This window comes from Vombatus ursinus, unplaced genomic scaffold, assembly GCF_900497805.2.
Source record: "Vombatus ursinus unplaced genomic scaffold, bare-nosed wombat genome assembly UNPS02000582.1, whole genome shotgun sequence".
NCBI classification, from domain to species: Eukaryota; Metazoa; Chordata; class Mammalia; order Diprotodontia; family Vombatidae; genus Vombatus; species Vombatus ursinus.
In genome coordinates this window covers 36,895,240-36,919,402 of record NW_020940360.1, presented here as the reverse complement: position 1 = coordinate 36,919,402, position 24,163 = coordinate 36,895,240, and the positions used below count along the sequence as shown (strand labels likewise).

Below are 24,163 nucleotides of genomic sequence, written 5' to 3'. Positions count from 1 at the left end.
CCCAAAGGGCAATGGAGAGGTGTATTAGTAGGTGTGAGTAAGCCTCAACGTATTATAGACTTGCACAAGAAAAATGGCACAAAGTGTTTCATCAGAGAGATTTATGACTGGAAAAGAAGGTGGGCTAGTCGTGTAGCAAGAACCAGGGATAAGCAATGAATAACCTGTGTGCTCCATTGGGATCCATATAATGTTAGGAGATCTAAAAGAAGGTCCCTAGCATGTGGAGTGGACCACTTATACTGTGTGATCCATGGGAAGGTATGGACAACAGTTGCACAGGATGGAAGGACACAGACACACTGAGATCTGCATTACTTAAGGGAGATCATAGGTTCCTCAATGTCTCAAAGCAAAAGATGGAGACAATCAGTTTATAGATATTTATAGATAAGGATATTTATAGGTAATTGCTATGCACATGTGCTGTCCTTACCAAAAACCCAATAGATAAAAAATCCAAACTTATAGAACAACTCACTTTGAGGTCATTTCTGTCACCAAGTATTCCTTATTTTGCACAAAAGATGAAATGCAAGGTTCTTTTAATAGCCAGTGTCTCTATGACATTTCAAATGATATTTGAAAATTCAGGGCACCTAACTTCAAGAAAGCATCTATTGCATAAAGTATAAGAAATCTAAATTGCTTCCTCTTCAAATTCTTACCCTTTCTAGAGGAGGCACCTCTAGGGAAGACTACATTTGTTTCTGGATAGCTGCCAACAGGTAAACTAGTATATTTTGTTGGGGGAGGGGAAGGACCAACAACTTAAATATACTCATTGCCCTGCTTTTGCATTCTATTTCATGAAGACTTTGAAATTTCCTTACAGACTGGTCTTCTCTCTTGTTTTGTTTCATGCTTTCTTCTTGGGTAGCACAGATAGCTCTCTTCTTGTTCACCTCCTTTTAAAAGTCAAAATCAGCTGTGCTTCCTGCACTTGATATTTGATTCTATGCATTGTTCATTTGTACCTTGATCGTTGTTAACTTTATCTAACGGCATAATTAGAAAGTCAGAGCCCCTATGCCAAAAATTTCTTAGCCTGCTCCTCCAATTTCCACTAATCTCCTCCATCTTTGCGTTCTTTCTGGGTCAGCTTCTTCTTTTTGGAAACTCCTCTTTTCTTTTTTTTTTTTGCCAATCCCATTGTTTGGATGGCCTTCCCACTTTGGCCAGGCCTCACCTACTTTCTTTTGAACTACGACTGCCAACACCAACCTTTAGGAGCCTTGGGTAGAATTTCATGTATTGAGGAGTACAGAACAAAGACCCTTGAGGGCATTGTCTTGATGATGTTGGTGTTCAGGTCCAATTTAGGCCTTACAGTTCATTACCCTAGAAGTCACCTTAGCCAGGGCCTGAGGCTCCCAGCCACTCATCCTTAGCTCACCCCAAGCCTCTTGCCAGCTCTTTCCCAACATTCTGTTAACTACTTTGATTACGACACCTATTTCTTCATCCCATCCTACCTCTTTGCCTTACCTCTTTTATTTCATAGTTACTACGATGGTAATTAACGGAGAACAAGACAGTTGTCAAATTTTTAAAGGGCAGTCATGTGGAAGAAGAACTGCCTTTGTTCTGTAGGAACCCAAGGGGCAAAACCAAGACTGATAGTTAGACTGTCAGGAAAAACTTCTTCCCAATGAGGGCTTTCCAAAAGTGGAATGGGCAACCTTGGGAGGCATCAAGCCGCCCTTCATTGGCTGGATGACTGCTTATGAAGTGTGTTATAGTGAGCATTTCTTTCACCTATTGCTCAGAGTTGATGGTCACTAAGATGCATTCCAACTCTCAAATTCTGTGAGTCAGTGTGTTTTATTTTCATTTAAAATTTGCTTTGATTTTTTTTTAGTCAGCTCTCTCTCATTCATTTCTTTTCTGCTAAATATTAACATATCAAAGTCTAGATTGGTAATAATAATAATAATAATGGCTAGTATTTCTATAGTGCCTACTACACGTCAGGTACTTCGCTAAGTACTTTATAAATATTATCTCATTTGTACCTCACAACAACCCTGGGAGATAAGTGCTATTATTCTCCCCATTTTAGAGTTGAGGAAATGCAGGCAGACAGAGATTAAGTGACTTGCCCAAGGTTAGTAAGTACCTGGCATTTGATCTGAATTCAGGTCTTCCTGACTGCAGGCCCAGTACTTGAAAGATTAAGTTTAGCAACACAATTCAATTTGGGTTATAAATAATCTTAGAATTTTTTTTCCACTCATGAGATCACTCACCAGGGGAGCAGAGTATGAGTTATGGTCACATCTCCTCTGCTCTTGTTTCACCTCAAATAACAGAAATAATACATGCTGACCTACCTGTCTACTCGACTATTATCTTCCAGTAGAGCTGTAAGGAACACTGGAGGTGGCTGGTCTGCCTTCTCCTTATGTGACGCGAATTCAAAGTAGACTGGCCTCAAGTACAAATGGAATTCATCAAAACCCATCTCTTGGGTAAATATCTTGTACAGCCTAAAATTAAAAAAAAAATACCCACTCCATCTTCTAGTATTTTATTTCTGAATGTCTATTTGTTCTAGACCTAAGAGACATAAAAACAAAATAAATCGATAAAATGTTATTTCTTCAAAAGGAAATAAAAGGAGGTGCTGAAAAAAATCCCAAGGGCTGATAATGTATGACAAAAAAGTCAAAAGCAGGAATAGCACACTAAAGGATTATAAAGTGAGTGAGATTCAAAGATCTCAGCTCCCTTACATCACATGGGATGGGGACTTCAGTGGTGTAGGGCACTTCTTCCTTCCTCCACCAAAGCACATTGGTACCTTCTTGGTCAGTTACAGCCATAGACAGTTGTCTGGGGCCCTGAGAGGATGCATGACTTTCCCGGGTTCATATGCCAATATATGTGCCAGAGACAGGTCTTAGACGAAGGTCCTCCTGACTCTGGGGCCACCTCTCTATCCATGAGGTCATGCTGCCTCTCCCTACATCATGTAACAGTTGTAATAAGAGAGTGTCTAGAAAAGAGGCATCTAGGTATTTTGAAATGTTTGTGTTAGGGAACTATAAGACAAGTTTCTATCAATTATAATTATTTAAATCACACATGCATTAGACTGTGAGAATGAGAATGGGAATGATATATTTCAGGAACCTGGACCATGCCTGTATTAATAAACCATTTACATAGTATCAGAGATGAGAAAAACTTGAAATGATTATTTTGTGTTCCCTTTATCACAATTTTTTTCTACTTCTGGCTTTAGCCCTAGCCCTTCCTTCCCAGTCTTAGACAGGAGAACCAGAAGGTAGCTAACGGGAGGAACAAGTATCAAGAAGGAAGGGGTGGGGGCAGTTAGGTGGCACAGTGGGTACAGCACTGGCCCTGGAGTCAGGAGGACCTGAGTTCAAATCCAGCTTGAGACATACAACACTCACTAGCTGTGTGACCCTGGGCAAGTCACTTAACCCCATTGCCTAGCCAAAAAAAAAAAAAAAAAAAAGAAGGAAGTGGTGGCCAACAGTGTCAGGTGCTTCAGAGAAGGCAAAGGGGCTAAGAAGTAAGTAATGTTCAGGGAATATAGCAATTAATAGGTTGTTGGTGACTTCGGTGAGAGAGTAGTTTCAGTTGATGGTAGGATTGGAAATCAGATTACATGGGGCTGAAGAATAAGTGGGTAGTCAGATACTTAATAAATTTATTAATTAATCATCCCACATGGAAACCATCTTTCCTTGCTCTAATCTCAGATGGCACTTATGCACTTAGTGTATTCTGTTCTTCATTATACTAATTATGCAATTTTGCTTAGTTGTACATAAGGTACATATACCTGCTAGGTTGTAAGGATCATCAGTGCAGATACCATGTCTTGGTCATTTTTATATCTTCCCCGGTGCCTATCACGGTGCTTTGCATATAATGGATGATTATTAAAGGGCTGATGGATGAGTGAATGACATGTACAAAATCTACTTACTGAACAAGGCTATCTAATCTCCCTAATTTTTTAAAAAAGATCTTTTTCAATGATCCAAATTGTTAATAATAAAGAAAATTAAAACAAATCTGAGGTTTTACTTTATGGTCAAAGTAATAAAAAATGGGAAATAGCTAATTTTAGAGATCTATGGGAAAACAGAAATGCTAACATGTTATTGTGTACTTGATAATTGGTCCAACTATTTTAGAAAAACATTTTTGAAAAATTTGTGAGAATGATAGCTTTTGACCCAGCAATCCTCCTATAAAGCACATACCCCATCTCTTCCTACTTGTTCCTACTGTCAGGCTTTCCATCCCCTCAGTACTCTCCTGGACCACCACTCCTACTTTGGCTTTACTTTTCTCCCTTTCTAATCTTGACCTTATAGTTCATAGCATCATAGATCTAGAGCTGAAAATCTAGTCCAAACCCTTCACTTTACAGATAAGAAAATTGAGGCAAGATTCAAACCACTCTGACTCTGCCATCAGAGTGCTCTTTCTACTCTATCAGAGCAATTCAATTACATACTGTTTTCTGTATTTGAAATCTTTTGCCACCCTGTCCTAACATCCACCCCTCATTACTTGCTAAACCCAACCCTGGTTTGCCCCTATCATCCACCTCCATTCCTACTTGGGTGATACCCAAAGATGCTAGAGGAAGTCCCTGTGCTAAGTGGGCTCATCCCAAATTTATGTTCTCTAATCTCGGGTGGGCCCTCAATGCAGCAAAGGAATCCTTTTACTTTTCCCTAACTGACTTTCTATTGTTCTTTTCACAGAGTGTTCCAAATCTTTTCTCATCTCCTCAAGCCTCTCATACTACCGTTTTCCCTTCTCTCTTTCAGTAGAGAACTTCTTCTCATACTTTACTGTAGATAGAGTATCTTCTCTCCTATTTGAAATTGCAAAACCCCTTGACATAATCCTCCATCCTCTTTTCATTTGCTTCAGTCTCTAATGAAGAGGTAGTCTTTTCTCATTGCCAAGGTACTTTTGCCCTTGATTCCTTTCCTTCCTATCTCCTTGGGCTTCTTGTTCCCCACCATAAACCAGAAAAAAGTCTTAAACACACAAAATATTCATAGCTGAGCTCCTCGTAGGGAAAAACAAAATTGGGAGCATCTATCATCTCCACTGTTTCACTAATTTTCAATTTTTCCCTGTCTACTGACTGTTTCAAGTCAGTAAGTATTTTACTAAGAGCCTACAGACATGTTCTTTTCCACCATCAGAAACCCTTCACCTGATCCCTCCATCACCACCAACCATTGTTCTATATCTCTCCTCTCTTTACTAGCTCAATTCCTTGAAAAGGCCTTCTACAATTGGTGCTTTCACTTCCTTTCTTCTCATTTCTCTTCTCAATTCTGTGCAGCGGGCTTCTGACCTCTTCATTAAACCAAAATAGCTCTCTCCAAAGCTACCAATGATCCAGTGACACTTACCTCTTTGCTGTTCTTATCACAACACACTCCATCTCCCAAGTCTGCATTTTCATTGGCTGTCCTCCATGCCTAAAACTCTCTCCCTCCCCAGTTCAGCCTCTTGGGCTCCCTGACTTTTTCCAAGTCTCAGCTCAAATCCTACTGTCTATAAGAATCTTTTCCCAGCCCCCCCTTAATGTTTGTTCCTTCTTTCTATGATAATCTCCAATTTATCACATATATGAATATGTATACACATATAATAAATATATATGTGAACACATACATTTATGCATACATATCTGTGATACGCATGTATATATAAATTTATTATTTGTATGTTTTAGATATATAAATATATAATAGGTAAAACTACCTATATATGCACATATATAGGTATGCATATATATATCTGTGCATATATATGTACAAATAAGATATGCCTATCTTGTTTGCATATAGTATAATATACATATATGTACAAGCTATTATACATACATGTACAAGATATATATATATAACATATATAACAAGACATATACATATATCTTGCTTGTATATATGCATAATGTTTGCACATTATATATAAAACACACATATAGCTATATATAGCTATCCATGTATAGCTACATACATATATATATATACTATATACATATGTATATACATACCCACAGATATATATTTATATGTAGTTTGTACATAGTTGTTTACATGTTGTCTTCCCCATTAAACTGTGAACTTCTTGAGAGTAGGGACTGATTTTTGTTTTGTTTTGTTCTTTTCTTTTCTTCACATCCTCAGAACTTAGCACAGTGCCTGGTACATAGTAGGCTCTTAGTAAAATACTTACTGACTTGAAAAGAACAGGTGCCCATTGATTGAGGAATGGCTGAATGTAATAGGTTTCTCTCATTGTACCATAAGAAATGATGAATATGAAAAATTTGAAGAAACATGGCAAGATGCAAACCAATGCAAAGAGAAGAAAGACTAGCCAACACAATAATATGCACATTAACAACACTAAAAGACAGCCAAACTCAGATTAATTGCAATGACTAATCTTGGACCTGGAGGACAGATGATGAAAACACTTTTCCCCTCTATAAAGGGAGTTTGGAGGCTTCAAATGAGGAATATTGCATATACTACCAGATGAGTCCCTGTTGTTTATTTGGATTTACTTAGCTATTTTTCTTTGTTACACAAGAGGGTTGAGTGGAGGAGCCAAAGTTTTGAGAAGTGATTGTAGCATTAACAAAACTTTAAAAATAAAAATAAAATAAAATAAAATAAAATAATTCTTTCTTCTGGCTGCCTCTCACATGCCCTACTGTAAAGCTTGCCCTGTTTCTGGAGGAAGGAGTAGCCCACTATACCCACCAGGCTAAGTGTGCACTTTCCACACTCATTTCTATCAGTCGGTAGCGGAGAGTCGAGAGTTCCAAAAGTCTGGAAAAGGTCTCCAGAAGAAAAGCTTGAGAATCTTTGCTTTGTTTCTTTCCTTCCCCGGCTGCAGACTTCAGAACCAGCATGCCTATCTCAACCACAAGAAAGGGATCTCCCATCACTGCATCAGAAAATAACTGTGAAGGGAAAGTGTTTTTAAAAACATAAGTTATAAAAAATGAACATTTTTTAAAAAAACTTTTAATAGTAACAGTGCTACAAAAACAATAACTTTAAAAAGCATTTTAACCTTCATTTAATTTCACTAGGTCCTCACAACAACAAAGTGGGTATTATTGCCCCCATTTTACAGACGAGGGAACAGGTTCAGAGAGGATAAGTGACTTGCTCATAGTTACACATCTTTGGAGGCCTGACTCAAGTTCTTCTAGTTCAGGGTTTTTTCAACTATACTATTAAAGGTTTTGAGAAACAAAAATAGAGAAAAGAGTGTAGGAGCTACAAAAATAAATTTGGTAGGAATATGTTTCTGATATTTTCAAAAGTTTCAAGGAAATTTAGCCTTTTAGTAACTGGAAATGCAACCCTCCTCTACTCAGAGCCATAACTAGGGCAGGGCAAACTGAGGGTTTGCCCCAAGGCATCAAAATTTAGAGGACACAGATAACTCTTAGAAACCTTTAGCAGCATAAATACAGTTGAGCTACCTAATTAACGAAAATACTGAGCTAGAGCAGGCAGGTACCAGATGGTATGCTTCTTTTTCCTGGTGGCTGAACCCCAGGAAGGCTCCTTACCTCCTCCCCTGCTGGGGACATTCCCCGAAATACTCTTGAGGTGCCCTTGGGTGTCCCAGGACCTCTCACCACCTAATTTGTCTTTAAAAATTGATTCAAGAGTACATTTTGTGAAGCTTGCCATGTCACAAAACTGCTAGTTGGGGCTTTGCTTCTACTCAAGGTTTATCCTGGGCAAAGCTGTGAAACAGGCCAAGTTTCCATTTGGTGTCCCAGTTCTCAGTATCTTCTCTATCCTTCTGATAATTTATCCTAGGAGACCCACCACTAGTGTGCTATACTACATACTTGCCCCATGTAAGGACTATAACTTCCTTATTTTTCCCAGAAGAATACTTCAGTGTATTTAGCACAGTGTTTACCACATAATAAGCACTTAATAAATGTTGATTGATTGACTGACCCACTTGTATCTCATCTGTCCATTCTTTTAAGCCTTCCAAAAATGGACATTAACTGATCAGTGTTCATGGGATAAGTTCTTAAGACATTTTGACAGAAACAGAAATAATCATTCTCTTCCTCCTTTCTCTACCCATCTTCCTTTGCCGTCTAACCCAGGGGAATAATTCTAATGACTAAAAAATTCAGGTCATTTGGGAGAAGAAAATAGTATTGTGACTGACCAATGGAAGAGATAATTTGGGGGCAGGCAGGGCCCCTTAAAAGGCTACTCCTTCCTCCAGAGTTTCAATTTCCAGATTCATTATCTACAAGTTAATCACAATATCGTCAAATTAGGCATTAAAAATTGATTTCAAGCGCCCTACTAAAACTAGGTAAACTTCCAAGTCATATCTCACTGCCTTTAACTGAGAAAAATAAAATAACAAAAAATAGTAAACACTAGGAAATCCTTGAGTAGAAAACTACTTTAAGTATCATTTCTAATTTCAGTCATCAAAAAATTAGTTATAAGCCAGAAAATAAACTTCTATGCATATATCTAAATATTAACATTTTTACTGAAATCTTAACTGTATCCTCTTTGATCACTGGGAAAAATGATCACATTTAAGGAGAGCACGACCTAAGATTTTATCAGTTCTGTTTTGGATAGACAAAAGGAAATCATTTCAAAAGAGCAAGAGCTCTGAAAGAGTGAGGAACTCATTACTAAGACAATCCGCCATACCCTGGAGTCCACTTCTGAGGTCAACCTACATCCTTCTGAAGCTGGGCACTGTAGAGAGACTCAGGCTTTCTCACAGACTGCCATGTGTCCAGAGCCAGCTGGAGCACCTTTTTCTCCAGAATGGTGATGCCATGAGCTGTGTGGGGCCTATAGATGTGGCGAAACTCCCTGAAGAGGTACTGTAGAGCTGTAGGGATGAGGGAGGCCAGGCAGAGGGAAGGATGGAACTCCAACAGGTAGATGTTTTTTAAAGCTGGGCTTGAAAAATAAGGCAGATTAATGACAAGCCTACACAATTAAGTAACATACTGGCCACAGAATTCTTTTCATTTCTTTTTTTTTTTTAAAGGCAATTGGAGTTAAGTGACTTGCCCAAGGTCACACAGCTAGTAAGTGTCAAGTGTTTGGTCTGAGCCCAGACTTGAACTCAGGTCTTCCTGACTTCAGGGCTGGTGCTCTATCCACTGCGTCACCTAGCTGCCCCGATTTCTTGAAAAATATCCTGGGTTTGCCACTTGAAACCCCCCTTTGCTCATAGGATCCCTGTAAATAATGTGCTTTTCATTTCGAAGTGAATCCTAAGAAGCAGAAATAATGTACTATAAAAACACCCATAAGGTATGGCCCAAGTCGTCAGCTAAATAGGCACAGTGTTTTGGCACAAGGAGGCCCTCAGTAAATTTCTGTTGACTGATGGAGATACAGTATAAGCTGTGGAATTAACTGCAATTCCACTAAAACCAGAATCATTTGCATAGAGACAGAGTGGTTGAATACAAAAGCAAGACCATTGTTGGCAATAGTAAATTCAATTAAGGAAATCATTTTCCAGGTTAGCAGTTATTTAGATCCATTTAAGCTATTATGGCATTTTTCAAAGACTAATTATTCAAAGATAAAATTATTCTGTCAGACTCTTAGATAATTGCTGAAACTTTAGAGGCATCTATTTTAGAGGCAGCTAGGTGGCCTGGAATCAGAAGACATGAGTTCAAAAACTGTGTGTCCCTGTGCAATTAATATAAAAACCTTTGTATGCCTCAGTTTCCTCATCTGTACAAATGGGGATAATAGCAATACCTATCTCCAGGTTGTTATTAGGATCAGATGGTACAATATTTATAAAGTGCCTTGAAAATCTTAAAGAATTATATAAATACTATTAGTATTATCATTATTATTATTATTTTACTTTATAGAGAAATAAATCAATCAACAAACATTTATTAAATGTTTAGTATATATCAGGCACTGTGCTAGGCAATGAAGATATAAAGACAAAAATGAAATGTTTTGAGTGTTGCTTATTTTTGTGAGACAGGGTGGCATAATGTTTAAGCATTGAACTTGGAATCAGGAAGACCTGGGTTCAAATCCTGCCTTAGATACACTTACTAGCTGTGTGACCCAGGGCAAATCACTTAATCTCTCTGTCTGCCTCAGTTTCCTCATCTGTAAAATGAGGAAGATAACAGCACATACTTCCCAAAGTTGTTTGAGGATAAAATGAGATATATTTGTAAAATGCTTTGCAAACCTTAAAGAGCTATAGAAATGCCAGTTATTACTAGCTGTTAAGTCCATCACTCTCTCCACTTAGCCATGCTGTCTTTCAGGGACCATGTCACTTCCCAACTTTGTAACCCCAGTTACTAACACTATGCCTTACATGTAATAGATACTTAATAAATGTTTACTGAATTGAATTGAATTGAATTGACTCAATGAAGAATGTGGCCAGGATCCTCCCTATCTCTACAGAGTTCAAGGATATACATCTTTTTCCCCCTTAAGTCATTAATCATGAGGCTATTGTCAATTAAGCCTATTCCTAACTTGCAGGTGATGAAGGTAGGTCTGTACTTTGTGCAACCAAGGGTCACTCAGAGGGTGCTGCCTGCGCCTCAATTGTCTCTTCAGTAAATAACTGCAGTTCTGGGCTCACTTACATTCTTTAAAAATAGATTTTTAATCGCAGCTGAGTGTCTTAGGACCAAAAAGAGTATCTCACCAACCAAATGAGATTTGCTCCTGGGATGCTTCTTTCCAGGCTTAAGGTCCATGGCAAGATCCTTTCTGATAGTCATTTCCTAAAAAACAGATCAATGCCATGACAAACTTCTCTCAAAGCTGGCACCTCAAGCTGATTGCAGTGAAAAAATTCTTTTATCAGAGATGTCTGTGTATGAAAAACACAGGGGACTGTATGTCTTGGACACCCATAGGTGTCCAGTCCCTCTGGCCTGGGAGGGACTAGAAAAGGTGAAGATGACTTTATGTCTTGCAGACTGACCTGGGTGGGTAGGAATGTGTCTCCACCCTCCCTATTGTGTTCTTTCTCCCTGTCCCTGGGGGAGGGGAACGAATGGGAGAGATCAAGCTAAAGAGGGTAACATAGAGGATAACTTAGTTACTTCGTTCCTTCAACGATTCCAGGGAATGCAATTATGTGCCAAAATGGCAAAACAGAGGGAAACTGGTTTCCTGCCATGGTGAGCTCAAGGAACTCATGATGTCTGAAATTTGCTGTGGGCAAAAAAACTGGGTTTTAAAAGACTATTTTCAGCATGTCCAGCTCTTAATGTGATGATACTGTCTGACCCTGGAGAGACCCAGGATTTAACCTCCTAGGTCAGTAGAAGGTGGTAGAAGGGTGGATGTGGGGACCTACCCATGGGCCAGGCAGTGAGGTCCATGCTAAGAAAAGCCCTAAGCTTCTGGGAAATTACTTGAATTAGACAAAGTATTGATTTCTTCTTTGCTCCATAATCCTTGGAATATTCTGTTGGCTTTAAACTCTGACCTACCTATTGTTTCAGCCCCCTCCAGTCTCTCTGGAATGGAACGAATGGATGAATGAATGAATAAATGAAAAGCACTTATTAAGTGATTCCTATGTGCCAAGCATTATGCTAAGCACTGGAGACACAAATAGCAAAGCAAACACAGCTTTTGGATCATGTCTTTTTCTCTTCCCCTGTATCCACCCTCATTTTATTCACCTTTTCCCGAATTGCAGGCTTACATAGGTCCTGCTTCATGCCACAGCATGGCAGATAGAACCTCGGCAGCAATTCAATTCAATCAGCATTTATTAAGTGTTTTCTGTGTGCAAAGACAAAAAGAAAACAACAAGTTCTGTCCTCAAGAAGCCTCCATTTTACAGGGGAGAAGCAGTGAGTATACAGTTAAGTAAATAAAACTATAACTCTCTGGTTGTAGAATTTGTACGAAAATCACAAAGTTTTAGAATAGGAATTGACCTTAATGATTACTTAATCCAACATCTTCCTTTTACTGATAAGGAAACTAAAGGCTAGAAAGGTTGTCATTACCCAAAGTGACTCAGAATTTATAGCAGAAATGGGACTCTGGTCAGGTCTTCTGATTCCTAGTTCAGTGCTCTGTACAAGACAGTGTCTCCACAATTAAGGACAAGTTGGCAAGCATTTAGGTCCGTGGCTAAGTTTTCCAGAAAAATTGATTAAACAAATTCACTTCCCTCCCTTGCCCCATCCTCAATCATGAACTCACCAGCTATTGTTAATAGAGATAAGTTGTTTGCAAATTATGTTTGGAGGAAGTCCAAATTCATTGATACTACCTTTCTGACCATCTCGCCATATTCTTTGGACATATTCCCGTTGTGACTCTATCTAGAAATGCAAACATAATTTTAAAATTACAAGGAAAAAAAAACCTGCCTCACAAACACTGCACACATAATTTGGCATGGGGAGGACAGCATAATCTTTGCCTCAGTCCTGCAGTTGGCAAATTTTACATAGATAGAGCTCTGAGGATCTGCTTCCACTGGGACTGTGTTGATTCTCAGCCAAGAAAAAACAAGAGTTACAAAGTGAAATCAATTTCAAAGCAAAGGAAGAAGACTCCTTCTTTCAGATATGTGACTAGATGGAAAATAGTTCCCTATCAAGCCTGTAAGATAGAAGCTATGCTAACCACAATTCTATAATCTGCCACTGGCTTAGTAATGTTCTCATGTTCACTTCATGTAGCCATAGGTGGTGCTCTGATTAATCTAGAAAGTCATGAAAATTTAAAACATGCTGTCCCCAAAGTCACAGAAATGACTGATGATGATATGATGATGATGATAACAGCTTGCATTTATGTAGTGATTTAAGATTTGTAAAGTGCTGCCATGCGGAATCTCAGAATTAGTCCACTCCCCTCAGTCCCATTACAATATTCTCAAAAAGTAGTCCTTACACCTTGGCTTGAAGGTCTCTTTGAGATCTCTGCTGTGCAAATACAATCATCTTCTCAGTCCTCTCTCTTCTTAACCTCTTATGTGCAACTGATATTCCTAATTTCTCTAGCCTTTCTTGGTTCCATTGACACTGAATTTCTTACTACAGGGTTGTTTGTCGTGAGGCTCTAAAGCAATTCCATCAGTATTTTTCATTCACAGCGAGCTCATTTTTACACAGTTTCTTTTTTCTTACAACAACTCTAGGATGTAGGTGCTATTACCCTTCTACAGTTAAGTGACTTGTCCAGAGTCACACAGCTAGTATCCAGGGCAAGATTTGAACTTTGGTCTATCCTGACTCCAAGACTAACACTCTATCCATTGAACTTCTCATATACACAGTCACAGCATAATTTTACAATCCACATTTTGAAGTGGTTTATCTTTACTCTTTCCAATGTTACTAATACCATAAGCTTTGTGGTCTGAATGAAAATGTGAAGGGGCTTACTCTTTGTTTTAAGCCTGTGCTTTGTGGGTCAATAAATATACTGAAGTTACCCACATTTGAATGAATGAATAGAGATTTATCAAGCACTTATTATGTGCAAAGGTCTGCTGGGGATACAACTAGAAAATACAGCACCTGCTCCCATTCTAATGGGGAGGGACGACATATATGGAACGCTTGATTTTAAATCCACAGTGCTGTTTGAATTATTATAATTATTGTTATTATTGGCAGACTTATGATTTCATCATTGCTACCAATACATATTAGGAGCTGCTCTGATTCTCAAAGAATCAATCAATCAGTCAACAGGTAATGACTAATACTACTTGCCAGACACCGTGCTAGGTACACTGAATACAAACATAATAAATGACACAATCCCTACTTGTGAGGAGCCTGAATTTTAGTGCTGGAAACAGGAACATACATATATATGTACAGAATAAACAGAAGGAGACTATATACAAAGTAGTAATAGAGAAGGTAGCTTTCGAGGGAGGGCACTAGCAGGGGAGGACATCAGGAAAGACTTCCCAAAAAAGGTGTAATTAAGCTGTATCTTGAAGGAAGAGAGGGATTTGTTGAGGGTGAGGTGAAGAGGCAGCATATTCCAGGCATGGAAGACGGCAGGCGCAAAGGCACCAAGATGAGAGGAGAGTCAAGTGTGAGGAAATGGAACTGGATCAAATAAATAAATAAATAAATATCAAATAAATGGCTGGATCAAAGAGTAAGAGAGGGAAAATGATGTTCAATGAAGCTGGAAAAGTAGGATGGGGCAGAGTTGTGAAGGTCTTTAAAAGCTAAACAGAAGAGTCTATATTTGATTCTAGGGCCAATAGGAAGCCTCTGGAGTTGATTAAGTAAGGGAGTGATATGATCAGATCAGCTCTTAATGAAAATCACTTTGTAGCAATGTGGACTAAAGTGGTGAGGGGAAGGGCAGGAAACAAGTCAGGGAAATCAATTAGGAACTTGTTGCAATAATCTAGGAGAGAGTGACAAGCAAGGGCTTGGTAGCTGCGTGAGTAGAGAAAGGATTGGATTCAAGAAGGATGCTGTGGAAACAGAAATATCAAGATTTGGCAGGTGAATGGATATATAGGAAGAGAGTTAGGAGTTGAGGATAACACCCAAGCTGCAAACCTGAGAGATTTGGAAGAATGATGGTGCCTTCATCAGGGACAGGAAAGTTTGAGAAGAGTGAAGCGTTTTGAGGAAAAGATGATGAGTTCTGTTTTGGACTTGTTGAATTTGAGAGGCCTCCAGACATCCAGTTTGAAATATCCACTGTGCAATTGGTGATATGGGATTGGAGCCTCAGGGAGATCCTAGGATAATATATAGGATCTACACAGATCTGGATAGATATATAGATCTGGAAATCATTAGGATAGAGATGATAATTAAACCCATAAAAGCTGATCAAGTCACAAAGAGAAAGAATATATAAAGAGAAGAGGAGAAGGCCTAGGACAGAGCCTTGAGGACCATCTATAGTTTGGAGGAAATTGCCTGGGGCACTAAGAGGTAAAGTAATTTGCCTTAGTAGGTATCTGAGAGGGAACTTGAATCCAGGTTTTCCTAATTCCAAGGCCAGGTTTCTATCCACTAAGCCATGATTTTTTTAAGCTTTACAAATAAGTACTGAGAATAAGTGTAGGTGATTCTCTATCATTCTGGGAAATAGATCTAGGGTCATTAATAAGCAGAAAATGCCATTCCCAAGGCTGACTTTCCTTCTTCCTCTCTAGGTAATGTTTATTAAATGGGCTCTACTCACATGTCTGTTGAGTATATCCCTCACCAGCTGCAGATGAAGCCTCAGGCTGATGCATTCATCCTTGTAGGTCTTCCTGAAATAAGAGTGGCTAAAATCGAACCTGGGGCGGTGGTGCATGATGTCTGTCATCACTTGTGCCAAGGCAGTTCTCTCTTCCCGATCAAAGACATGTTGATAAGCTTCAAAGTAACTGTCAAGAAGCTGGAAATAGAGTGGACAGAAAGTCTTTACTGCACAGTTGTTCCGTGCAGTACCGGCACTTCAGGAGAGAAAGGCCAAAGAACTGTAGGACTCAATTTAATTCAACAAAGATTTATTAAGCACCTACTCTGTATAAAACAAAACAAAAAAAAAAAATACAGTCCCTGCCCCCAAGGAGTTTACATTCTACAGGAATGTAATCCCAATGCCATAGGTTATAATTTGCACCAGCAAAGGAACTTCCTACCCCCTCCCTGCTCCACTACTACAATCACCTGGGCAAGGAAGGTAACCTTTGCTTTTGATGTTGATTTGAACTAGATTTCACTTATACTAAATGTACTAGGGATGAAAGGAACAAAGCACATCCCCTACCCCCATACACTCATGCACATAAGATTGTCTTTTGCCAGGCCCATAACCCCTCCTATTTCACTGTGTATAAGTTGTAAAACTATCTCAGAGAGAGTGAGAAGGTGGAGGTGTCTTGAGTACGACACTGATACAACTTCTGGTTTAGTCAAGTTCACCCATGGCTCCTAAAAGCCAAGAAGAACAAGATACCAGATACCAGTAATAGGAGAAAAGGTTTGGGGAGTTTGGTGGAAGTCAGAGAAGGTTTCCCTCTTTAATTTGTCTCATACAGTATATGTCTGTGAACTTGAGGATTCTCTGTTCTTTATTAGTGTGTTCTAACATTAAAAGAAACTTTACTTTCATGTTAATTAATTGGTCTTGATGCTAATTAAAGAAGAGCCCAAGGTTAGAGTCACACACAGAGATTCTAGAAATCCAAAAAAAAAAATCTATTTTCTGGAATCTCTTGTGCCATCCCTTCTATGCCAATGCAAATCTTACTTATCCTTCAAATCCTAACTTTGTCTTTATTTCCTTCATCAAGCTTTTTTTTCACTAATCATAGTGATCTTCCACTTATTTTCATACATATATATGTGTGTGTGTATACATATATATATAAACTATAATATATTACTATAATTTACATATATGTGGTATATCGTCTTGGAATTGATCCTTAGTTTCTCATTGTATCTATCTATCCATCCATCCATCAATCCACCTAATATTGCAAATATCTCAAATATTATCTCATTTTATCCTTACAACCCTGGGAGTTAGGTGCTATCCCCATTTTACAGATGAAGAGACTGAGGCAGACAGCAATTAATAATGGCTAATAATAATAACAGCTAACATTTACATAGCACTTACTATGTGTCAGGAACTGTGCTAAGTGCTATACAACTATTAACTTACTTGATTTTCACATTAACCTTGGTACTGTTTCTTTACAGTTGAGAAACTGAGGCTAACAGAGGTTAAGTGACATCCCCAGGGTCACACGGCTAAGTATCTAAGAATAGATTCCACTGTACTCTCTATCTGCCTCTTAGCACTAGCATAATGCCTATCCTATAGTAGGTAGCTCTTCTATCATCTTGGTAGACCTCTTAGACTACTGGTTTCCATGGTGGAGGCTGGGTGCCCTGGGTTTCTATGGTGTGACTACCACAAGGGAGCTTTGGCCTAAACCAGGGGTGGGGAACCTGTGGTTTGAAGGCCACATGTGGCCCTCTAGGTCCTCAAGTGTGGCCCTTTGACTGAATCCAAATTTCACAGAATACCCTTAATAAAAGAATTTGTTCCGTAAAACTTGGACTCAGTCAAAAGGCCACACCCAAGGACCTAGAAGGTCACATGAGGCCTCAAGGTAGCAGGTTCCCCACCCCTGCAAACCTAAGGGATATATGATCAACCAATAAGAGGCAGGGAGGACAGATTGAGTCCCACTATTCCCATGATAGACAATCGGGGGACCTGTCTCCAACACAGCCACCCCTCACTATTAAACTCTAGCACTATTTCAGGTGGACTCCTTGTTCTTCTATATAATCAATCTCCCCCTTCTGAGCTGGGCATCAGTCCTTCAGGACAGCAATCACTTAACTGTTATCTTGTCAGCCACAGCAGCAACTGTGCAGATACCATGAAGAACATTCAGAGACCTCTCCCAGCAGCATGCTCAGTCCCTGTCCCTGGATCACCTTCTGGCTACAGCAGAGTCCAGTTCATCATTCTGTGGTGGTGACTGATGAGTTTCATTTTGAGTGAGACAGAGTAAATCCCACAGAATGAGTAGGCATAGATAGGTTGTGACAGATCATGGATTTCGTTAAATTATCTTTCCTGCCAAATCTAACCTTCTTCTGAATATGTTATTTTGGGGAGCATGGCTATCCTTCCAGATCATTCAGTTTCACAACACCTATGTCATATTCAACTCCTTCACCCTGCATATCCAATCTGTTGCCAAATCTTTTCATTTCTACCATCCCATTTCTCCCATCTGACCCCCTTCTTTCTAAAGTCACCAATTTAGCTTTGGTCCTCTCACCTGGACTATTGCATTAATCTCCTAATTGGTCTCCCTACTTCCAGGCTCACCCCACTCCAATCCAGTATCCACACAGCTGCCAAAATGATTTTCCCTAAAGTTCAAGTCTGACCAGTTCACTCTCCTGCTCAATAAATTCTGGGATCAAATATTATTTTAGCTTTACGTCATTCTTCTTAAATATTTATTTTTTTGCATACACTGCATAATTATTAGTACACATGCATACGCAATCTGTATATAAATTACATGTATATGTCTACATGCATGTAATTTATAAAGAAGTAAATATTGGGGAGTGCTTAGAAGTGCTTTACTGACGGGGTACATCAGCAGCAATGTTTGAAGCTCACTGATTTAGATGTTTTCTGGCTAATTAGACCTGTCCTTGAATCCTGGCTCTGACACCGATGGGCCATGGGAAGCTAACCCTGTCTGGGTCTCAGTTTCCTTACATTTAAAATGGCGATTACTATCCTTGCATTTACCTCTCTTATAGGGTTGCTTTGAAGAAAGGGGTTGTGAGCCTTAAAGTGCTACATCAATGTGAGTTATGGTTATTACTACCTACAGAATACTGTTGGAGGTAGGGGTGGGGGAGTAGAGGCAGGGAAGAGAGACCATGGTTAAATTTGACACAATTCCTGCTTTCAAGGACCTTACAGCCTAACGTGTCTATAGTGTCACAACAGGGACAATTTGTGCCCGACCTGTGGTAGAGCCTTTGGAGCTCATATTGTTCTGACCAGACACAGTTGGACACACTGCACCTTGACTCCAACACTGTGATGTCATTTTGGTCCTCTTAGAGAATGAAGGACAACAACTAACCAACCAACCAGGGTCATAATAGCTAGACGATAAGCTTTTTGAAAGCAAGGACCGGTGCTAGTTCTTCTATATCCCTTGTAACACCTAATAAAGTTTGATAATACAGTAGGTGCTTAATGGGTGCTTGTTGAATGTGGAATGAAGGTATCTTTAGCACCCTTAGCCATTCTGGTGCACTGTTTCCCTGCCCTTCCCATCTACCTATCTACAGGCCTCTTTCTTCCTCCCCAAAAGTTTTACCTTGGAATTAAAAGGATCTGAGTTCAAATCTGGCCTCAGACACTTACTAGCTGTGTGACCCTAGGCAAGTCATTTAACCTTGTTTGCCTCAGTTTCCTCATCTGTAAAATGAGCTTGAGATGGAAACGGCAAACCACTCCAGTATCTTTGCCAAGAAAACCCCAAGTGGGGTCAAGAAGAGTAGGACATGACTGAAAAATGACTGAACAACAACAAAAGCTCTGTTAGATAACACACCCTGGGAACCAGTTATACATGTTGTTATACACCAGGTCACGTCAAGTTGTTTGGAATGTTAGGGGGATCCCTGCATTTGGAGTCGAAGGATTTGTATCTGAATTCCATCTCCGCCATCTCCTTGACCTGTGTGACTAGGCTGGGCAGGTGTATTCTGGAGTACATGGTACTGGTGGCCTGAGAATTTGACACCTCTGGGGCAGAACAGGGATCACAGATCAAATTCTGTCTCAGGTACTGAACAGCTTTGTGACCCTGGGCAAATCACTGAAACCTCCCTGAGCTTCAGCTGCCTCATATTCAAAATGGAGATACTACTGTCGGCTTTACAAGGTTATTGTCGGTATCTAATGTGATAACATAGCCATCAATCACCATTAAGCATTTACTGTGTGCCAGGCATCATGCCAAGCACTAGGGATATAAAAAGAGGGAGAAGACAGTCTTGCCCTCAAGTAGTTTACAATTTAATGGTGGAGGCAACATGCAAACAAACATATACAAAGCAAGCTATAGACAAGATAATTAGAAAATAATTAACAGAGGGGAAGGCAGTAGAATTAAGAGAAGTTGGGGAAGGTTTCCTGTAGAAGCTGGGATTTTATTTGGGACTTAAAGGAAGCCAGGGAGGTCAGTAGTTGGAGTGGAGGAGGGAGAATGGACAGCCAGAGAAAATGACCGAAGCTGAGAGATAGAGCTCTTGTTCATGGGACACCCAGGAGGCCAGTGTCACTGGAAAAACGCCATACAGGCAGTGACTAATACTACTTTGCTAATTATCCTACCACCCCATTCACAACGAAATGTAAGTAGGAGGGAAGCTATTCAGGTGTCCAGGTCAGTGTCTGGACCATGAAATCATGTTACTCTAACTTGTTACAACACACTCAATTCTTTAATAATCAGCTAATTTCCAAATGTGAGAGCATAGAATAGGAACAGAGGGGGAGGATGGTGGGATTGGGAAAGGAAGGGTATCACTCAATAGCCCCGGGATGAGATTAGGAAAGAAGCACTTCCTCCTTGAATTCAGACTGCTCTAACCTGAACATTTTTGGCTAACGTCAATCCTAGGAGCTGGTCTTATTGGCTACTTAACTTATTTGACCTCCTTTTATACAAAAGGCCCCATTGTTCTATCACTCAGAGGGGGGAACTGTGTTCTGTCCTCGGTGTGAGTGGTTCCTGGGCTAGGCTGCTTTGTTCATTCTTTCCATTAGAGAAGGGAGATCCAGCTCTCTTTTTTTAAATGATATCGGCTTTCTCAATACTTTAACCTCAACTTAAAGAAAGTCTGAGATGGGCCCTTGCATAATCTATTTGTGGACTCTGTCCTGACAGGCTTGAGGTTTTATAAAAACCACAGGGTAGTTCTATTCCAGAGCTTCTATTGCATATTTGCAAACTGGCAAGTTTCTGTTTTTCCTTGTGGTCTGGTATTTGTCTAAGGAGGCTTCACAGCATGTCAAATGTCACCTGTATGTGCAAGCTGCCTGGTCAAAGGCCAGCACTCAGGCAAAATTACCTAGTACAATACACGCGCAGGGGAGAGTTCGTTAAAGTGAATAGTTCCTTTTTAAAAGTAGATTTTATTTATATCTTTTGTTTTTACTCTGCCCAGTTTCCCCCCTTAACCCTACCTCCTCTCCTCTGAGAGAGATGCCTTATAAAAACAACTTTTTTTTTCAAAAAGAAAAAGAAAGAAAAAAATTCAGCAATGCTGAACTGCTCAGTACTCAATAAATTGCTGAATAAAATGCGCAATACATTAAATAAAAAATCTGATGTGCAATATTACACATCCATGGACCCCCACCTCTGCAAAGGAATGAGGGAGGCATTTCCTCATATCTCTTGTTTGGGGCCACTCTTGGTCATAATAATTTTGCAACAGAAATCCTCAATTGTTTTGTGGTGATGGGTTGTTCTTTTCATTTATTTGCATTGTTGTAGTCATTGTGTATCTTGTTTTCTTGGCTTTGTTTACCTCAATTTCTATCAGTTCATGTAAATTAAAATGGATACTTTCAAAGCCATTCATAATTCTTTTACAGTAAGTTTCTTCATTTTTTTTAAAGTATTAAAAATAATATCTTAGGTCTAAGTTAAGAAAAAAGCAAAAACCAGAAATAATAAACTTCCAGGCAGTGCCCAATCCCTGATCAATATTCAGCTTTCCAAATGGGCTCCTATTAGGTGAAAAAATCCCCCCAGTATTACCTTCCTACATTGATGCTTGTAATTTTCCCCAAAGTGAGGGTCCCTATACATGCTCATTTGTGCTTGCTTAAATACAATGAGACAGTCAGGGAGAGTCTAGGGAGCTCTCAGAAGAACCTGACTACTCTGAACAAATAAATTCGATGCTTCTTCAAGTTGTATTTCTTCAGTATCAGACCACATTGTCTCTTGCCTCATTAACAGTTACACCTTGTCAGACTGCTTTAAGAGAAAACTCAGAAGGCTCTGAGAATTTAAATCTTGTTTATAATCATAATTTACATTAATAAAGCACTTTCAAGTTTGCTCCTATGTTTTCCTCACAATAGTGCCAGTATAATAATCCCCACTTTAAAGGTGAGGAAACCAAGGCTTGTGGTTATGCCACTTGTCTATGATTGTATAGCTAATAAGTGGGAGAGGCAGGATTCCAGTCCAGGTTTTATGGACTCCAGATCCAGCGTTCTTTCCAAAGAAGTATCACTATAACGCCATGCTGCTTATGCAAATATCTTTAACAGTCATAAATAGGGAAGGTAGGGTGGAGCAGCCCTTTACCTCAATTGGCATTAACGGGTTCATGGGGCAGCTATGTGGTGAAGTGGATAGCTCACCAGCCGCGGAGTCAGGAAGACCCGAGTTCAAATCTGGCCCTAGATACTTACTAGCTGCATGACTTTGGGCAAGTCATTTAACCCTGTTTGTGTCAGTTTGCTCATCTATAAAATGATCTGGAGGAGGAAAGGGCAAACTACTCCAGTATCTTTGCCAAGAAAACCCCAAATGGGGTCACTAAGAGTCACACATGACCAACATGATTGGACAACAGAAAGCTCAAGTTAGAGCTATGAAGTACCTTAGAGATCATCTAGGCCCATTGTGCAGGTGATGGGTGAAAGTGTGCCCTAGACAGGTTCAGATGTACCTTTGGTTTTACAAAATTTTTTTTGGACTGGACTTTGTGTGTGAGGAAATTCCTCTGCCAATACCGATTGGTATATTCTTTGCAATTTTATGTCTTAAAGAATCACCCAGGCCACTGAGAGGTTAAATTAATTGCCCAGGGTCACATGGCCAGTTAAAGGTTATAGGCAGGACTTGAACCCTGGTTTTTCTGTTCTCTACACATTACAATAGGCTTTCTTTGATAGAAATATGGTTTAGGCTAATAAAAAAGCTCCTTTAACAAAATTATTGCTCTCCTGTAAGGTTGTGCACTCTTTAAGATCATGGACTGTGATTTATTTGTCTCAATGACCTCCTTGAAGGTCTAAGACAGTAGCCTTTGCTGTTCAGTCGTTTTTTCAATTGTGTCTGATTCTTTGTGACACCATTTGGATTTTCTTGGCAAAGATACTGGAGTGGTTTGCCATTTCCTTCTCCAGCTCATTTTACAGATGAGGAAACTGAGGCAAATAGGGTCAAATGACTTGCCCTGGGCCCCATAGCTAGTAAGTGTCTGAGGCCACATTTGAACTCATGAAGATGAGTCTTCCTAATTCCAAGCCCAGCAATCTATCTACTGCAGCACCCAGAAGTATATATATTAATAAATGTTTTTTTGAACTGAATTCTTTTAGAAAGCTAGATTCTACACTTTGGAATATTTTGGCTCAGATTCTGTGGGTAAATTATTTCAGGAGTTGGGGGAGCCGTTAGGCCCTTCCCAGTAGTTTTTCAAATCACTGTAGGGCCAATTAGGACTGAAGTGGATGTTTGGCAGTTGTGGTTCCTTCGGGGCCATTGTTAACCCTAGGCAAAACTGAAGTCAGTAGTTTATTTTTAGCACCCACATATTTCTGACGACAGGCCCTGTATCCACAGCTTTAGAAGGAGGCAGAGAGGCACTGAGAAGGGAGGTGGGAGGACACCAAGGACAAACCAGCTGACTGGCATTTTTGCCCAAGGCCAGTCCTGCCTCCATTCTTTAACTAGCATTAATTAGCTCCCAAGATTTCTGAGCTTAGATCAGGTCTAATTTGCATTTTAATAACCCCTTTGTACCTAACCATTGACTAGTCTGGCAGTAGCTCTGCTGCTTGTAGCCAAGGTCTAGGAAGGCCAAGGCTACAGGTTAAACCCCTGAATAAGCAGTTCTGTACAGAATCCCCCCCGTTTCAGACCTAAACGGAACCTCAGAGGCCCTCCAGTCCAACCTATGCCCGAGTAAGAATCCCTTCTATCCCATGCTGGACAATGGGTCATCCAGGTTTTGTTTAGAGACATACAGTAGCAGGGAGCCCACTGACCCCTGAAGACGTCTAATCCACTTCTAGATCACTCCAATTATTAGGAAGATTTTTCAGGTCCTCAACTTCAAGTTGTCTCTTTTCAAACTGGAATTGGAAATTGGAAATACAAGGTTTATTTTTCACACTTTTTTGTATTTTCATCCCCAAATACTCCTAGCTTTAGAGATGGTTTCTTGGAAAGAAACTTAGAGATCCAACCCCTTCACTTTACAGGCATGGAAATTGAAGTCTAGAGACCTAAAGTGATTTGTGCCAAAGTCACAGATAGTGGCAAAACCAGGATTGGAACCCAGGTCCCCTACTCCAAAGCCAGAGCTCTTTCTGCTTCACACTGTTTCCTATGCACAGACCATCATCATAAATATACAGATAAGAAAGTAAGTACCTTTCTAAAGCCAAAGGTTCATATCAACCAGCTGTCTTCAAAACGAGGAAACTGGGTCACCATGGGAAGAAGTGGGCAAGAAAATGGACAGTTTAGTGCAAACATAACCTTCTGGTCACCAATAGAT

The 24,163-nt window shown here is 39.7% G+C and overlaps 1 protein-coding gene across 1 annotated transcript in view; it reads right to left on the bottom strand.

Annotated features, from left to right (window-relative positions):
* LOC114037753 overlaps positions 1–24,163 on the bottom strand; it is a 188,314-nt gene that overhangs the window by 109,455 nt on the left and 54,696 nt on the right. The window contains exons 16-20 of the mRNA XM_027854705.1: positions 15,255–15,455; positions 12,276–12,397; positions 8,771–8,999; positions 6,783–6,985; positions 2,334–2,489 (exon numbers count right to left, since the gene is read on the bottom strand). Of these exons, the coding sequence (XP_027710506.1) occupies positions 2,334–2,489; positions 6,783–6,985; positions 8,771–8,999; positions 12,276–12,397; positions 15,255–15,455 (911 nt within the window). The remainder of the gene's footprint in view (positions 1–2,333; positions 2,490–6,782; positions 6,986–8,770; positions 9,000–12,275; positions 12,398–15,254; positions 15,456–24,163) is intronic.